The 4,128-nt window shown below is 41.6% G+C and overlaps 1 protein-coding gene across 1 annotated transcript; it reads right to left on the reverse strand.

The window, feature by feature from the left end:
* Positions 1-2,023: 2,023 nt before the first annotated feature.
* On the reverse strand, positions 2,024-3,673 carry LOC119289658 (probable indole-3-pyruvate monooxygenase YUCCA10). The gene is made up of 4 exons (XM_037568933.1): positions 3,063-3,673; positions 2,509-2,743; positions 2,299-2,421; positions 2,024-2,203 (listed from the first exon to the last, which is right to left on the reverse strand). The coding sequence occupies exons 1-4, from the start codon at positions 3,671-3,673 to the stop codon at positions 2,024-2,026; spliced, it is 1,149 nt and encodes a 382-aa protein (XP_037424830.1).
* Positions 3,674-4,128: the final 455 nt, after the last annotated feature.

Below are 4,128 nucleotides of genomic sequence, written 5' to 3' on the forward strand. Positions count from 1 at the left end.
GCAAATGAAGGCCGTCATGGAGATATAAAGGAAGAGGCTCGAGATGGAGGCGAAGAAGCAAGCCAAGAAGCTCGAGATGGAGGCGGAGAAGCAAATCAAGATGCTCGAAATCAAGGCCACTAATGCCAAGACCAAGGCAAAAGAAGTGGGACTCACTTGCGTGACGAAGGGGATGGAAATCATGAAGGTGGACTTGAGCATGGTGTCCCCGAGGAAGAAACCATCGTTCGAGAAGACGCAGACCAACATGCTCAAGTTTGATGACGAGTGATTATGGCAGAGAGCGCCATCTTTTTTTTGTATGTTGGCAAGTGTGTCGGCATGACCATGCCCGAGATGGAGTGGTTGAACTCCCGCCCCTTCTGTGTGCTGGCATGTGTGCCAGCCGTTGGCAAGTGCGCTAGCATGAACTGTTTGGTGTTTTTAGAAGGATGCATGTATGTCAGTCGCTACCATGGCGCCGACATTAACTCTGGGCGATGGCATGGCTGCTGGCATGATCTATAGCCATAGGTCTTTTTATAATTCATATGGTTTTCTGCGCGGACGTGAATTGGGTCGGCCAGTTGGATGCATGGCCCAGCCAAACATAGAAGGGGACAGACGACCTGACCCAAATGGACAAAGAATGGACAAAGGCGTGCCCTTTTGGGTCGGCGTGTTGGAGTTAGTCTGAGGTCAGCTGGAGGGTACAAGGATGGAGGTGGAGATGACGCGTAGGCAGAGGCATTTCCCGGGGCCGGTGTCGCTCGCGCGGCGGAGCGGTGGGAGGCATTGGCCGGTGACCACTCCGGTAGGTGCACTACTACTATACAATTTGTACGGCTACCGGACAGCCGGGCTATGAATACATGCATAAACAGAATAGTCGGTAATAATAGAAATAAATAAATGTACATACCTTTTTTTGTTTGTGAGCCATTTAGGCTCCTCTTGCGGCACTCATCAACGACTAGTTCTAGCAATTCCATTTGCACATTGATAAATGGTAGCTATAACCGACGAAATTTGGGTGCCATGCCTATGATAACAAAGCACAAACTGAGGTACACTTCATTCTCCTTGCCTTTGCAGAAAGGGAAGAAATGCCAGAGAATGCTAAACTCTAAAGGAAGTGGCGAAGCAACTGCTGAAGTTGGTTCTAAGAAGGTAATTACGTTTGTGCTCAGTGGTAGAAAAAACTGGAAATTAGCTTTCACTAATTAATATGGAATGAAATCCTGACCTGGCTTGAAGATTGGTGTTGAATCATGTACATATCAAGCAAATATTGGGAGACCTTGTTATCATTCATTTCAATTACCATCATATTTCTAGAAATCGTCAATTTGATATTCATTTGACAATTAAAAAATAAAACTTGGAAGCTACTACAACTACTCGTGTGTGTTTGACATGAAAAAATGAACAACTTTGACTTGATTATCTTTTGCACCATTTGTTGTTCATGATTTGGGATTGTATTAATTGCACTTAATCCCTTGTTGTTAAACATCATGTTCAAGCGGATGACTTTTGCATGTGCAAATTCAAGTAAATAAAATATTGGAGGTAACTATTCAACAAAATTTACAAAGCTCTTTGCACCATGTGAGCATAAAGCCCTTGATTATATTATAAAAGTAATGCTTACTCCCTGGCACATATGAACCTTGAAATAAACAAAAATTTAGTTCTATCAAAGATAGATAGACAAGTGGCAGTGGATAGATTTCTCAAAGAATCAATGGTCTAGCACACTAGCCCTGGTAAACTACATGTAAAAGATAAAAAAATCAAGAAAACACAAAAGACTTTTGCGTTTCATTGCATTGATAGGATGGGGAAAAGTTATAGTCCTTCTTGGAGGTTAATTTTGTAGTACATCATACAACTCAGTGGACATCCCAGGATTGGTGCAGAACAACCCGCAAGCCTTGTGCCCCAGCCCTAGCCCAGCATCAGATCTCATCCTTGATCTTGTTGAGGAGCCCATCAATGGAAGACATTGAGTTGTAGCAGACACATTCACTGATTTGGTAATTTAGCCGGACATAGCGCCTATCACTGATTTGATGTCACTAGCGATATTCTTGGCATCTGCTGCAATACCAGCCAATCCTCTCCTTCCTAACCCAGCACAGTAGAGCCCATTTTCACCTTTCCAGTGATTCAGATATTCTTTGATGGGCAACCCATTGCCATTTAACATGTTCTCACCATTCTGGGATAAAAAACAACATGGAGCTTGTTAGTAGATTTAACAATTGTTGCACCAAGAAAACAAACTCAGACATACTCAAACATCAATGTTGTTACCTTGAGCCATATATTTGCTGTGCTTTTGTATCCAGTTGCAAACACAATTGCATCAAATGATATTTTTTTACTGCACTGAAATTCAACTATATCGCCCATGATCTTACTAATGCTCCCTTGTACCTGAAGGAGATGAATAGAATATTGATAACTTGGCATATGAAGACAACATCTGTTATGAAATTTATGTCATGTCAAGGATATACTTACTTTGATGATACCTTTTTTGATTAACCCAACAGTGCCAACATCAATAACAGCGGATCGGCCGGTTTCTGACTTGAGAATCATTGGACCCATTTTTGGCCTTCTGATGCCATACCTCGATAGGTCTCCAAATATTAAATTCGCCGCCATCACAAGGAGGGTATCCACTAGATTCAGTGGAAGACGGCGAGCAAGTGTCATCCCCAACCGGATTAATTCCTTTGTCATTACATGAATCTGCAACCACAAAACATGTCACATCTCTTTTGAAGCCCGCATCATAAAATAAAATTTCATAGAATCATATTCTTTCAAGAGTTATTTTTTCAGTGTTTCATCTAATTGTTTAGTTGTTTGTGCATGTTATAAAACAGTCTATCGCTCTATACCATGAAATACTTTCTAGTAATAACTCTGAAAAATTGCATCCTTCTAGTGGAGACTATAATAAGAAATTGCCATGTACCCACTGAAAATATATAGTGTTCGTAGGGTGGGGGTGGGGGATCCCCTAGTGTTTCCAGGTCAAAAAATAATATATAGTGTGTGTACATATCGGGCTTCGTATAATGATTGAAGTATTGGCACCATGGGCCAGAAGGTCATAAGCAATTTCCATTCCAGAGTTGCCAGATCCAACGACCAATACATTCATGCCAAAATAGCTCTTGCCTGACTTGTAGCTTGAGGAGTGGATGACATCACCCGGGAAACTTTGCAGTCCCGGGATCATGGGAATGTTCTCTGCACTATTCTCACCACTTGCCACAACAAGAAACTTTGTTGTGAACCTGACTATTGTGCTCTTTTCCATGTCATGTGCCACGATGGACCAACATTTTTCTTCATTGTCAAATGTGGATGACTCCACACTAGTGAGATACTTGGGTTGAATATTAAAATGCTCCACATAGTCATCCAAGTACTTCACAAACATGGTTTTTGGTATGTATGTTGGCGCATCTAGTGGGTATGACATGTGTGGCAACTCACAGAACTCCTTTGCAAGATGTAGCTTGAGGCAATCATAGGCGCGATTGCGCCAAAGCGACGCACTACAACTTTCACGCTCGACAATGACATAGGGAATTGAGAATTGGCTAAGGCATGCTGCTGTTGCAAGGCCTGCTGGCCCAGCGCCAACAATCAACACTACAACATTCTCCATTTCGAAGAGAAGAGTTGACAGAGTTGTGGGATGGGTGCAATGGTAGGCTAGAGTGTTTGCTTGTTTGCTTGATGAATCTTTGGATGCATATGTGGGCATATATATACTGGTATGTTTCATGTGTCAATCTATTTAGAATGAGGAATGAAAAAGGTAAAGATATATTGACGCCTTATCCTGGTGTGTACTAGTATTCCATCTAAATATTGAACCGTTGGTGTGAAAGCATGTCCTGATACATTATAGGGGATACAAAATAGGCAGGAAACGCACTCTTAATCGATTGATTTTTTGGGAAACTTATCAACCGGCTTTGGATATGTTTAGACTAAAATCTCTTTAGAATTTCTTTCCATTCGTGTTGTCATCAATGAAAGTTTATATATGATAGGGATATGTTCAGTATATACTCCCTCCGTCCTGAATTACTGGTCGCATAATTGGATGTATCTAGA

Source organism: Triticum dicoccoides, chromosome 4A, assembly GCF_002162155.2.
Source record: "Triticum dicoccoides isolate Atlit2015 ecotype Zavitan chromosome 4A, WEW_v2.0, whole genome shotgun sequence".
Classification (NCBI taxonomy): Eukaryota; Viridiplantae; Streptophyta; class Magnoliopsida; order Poales; family Poaceae; genus Triticum; species Triticum dicoccoides.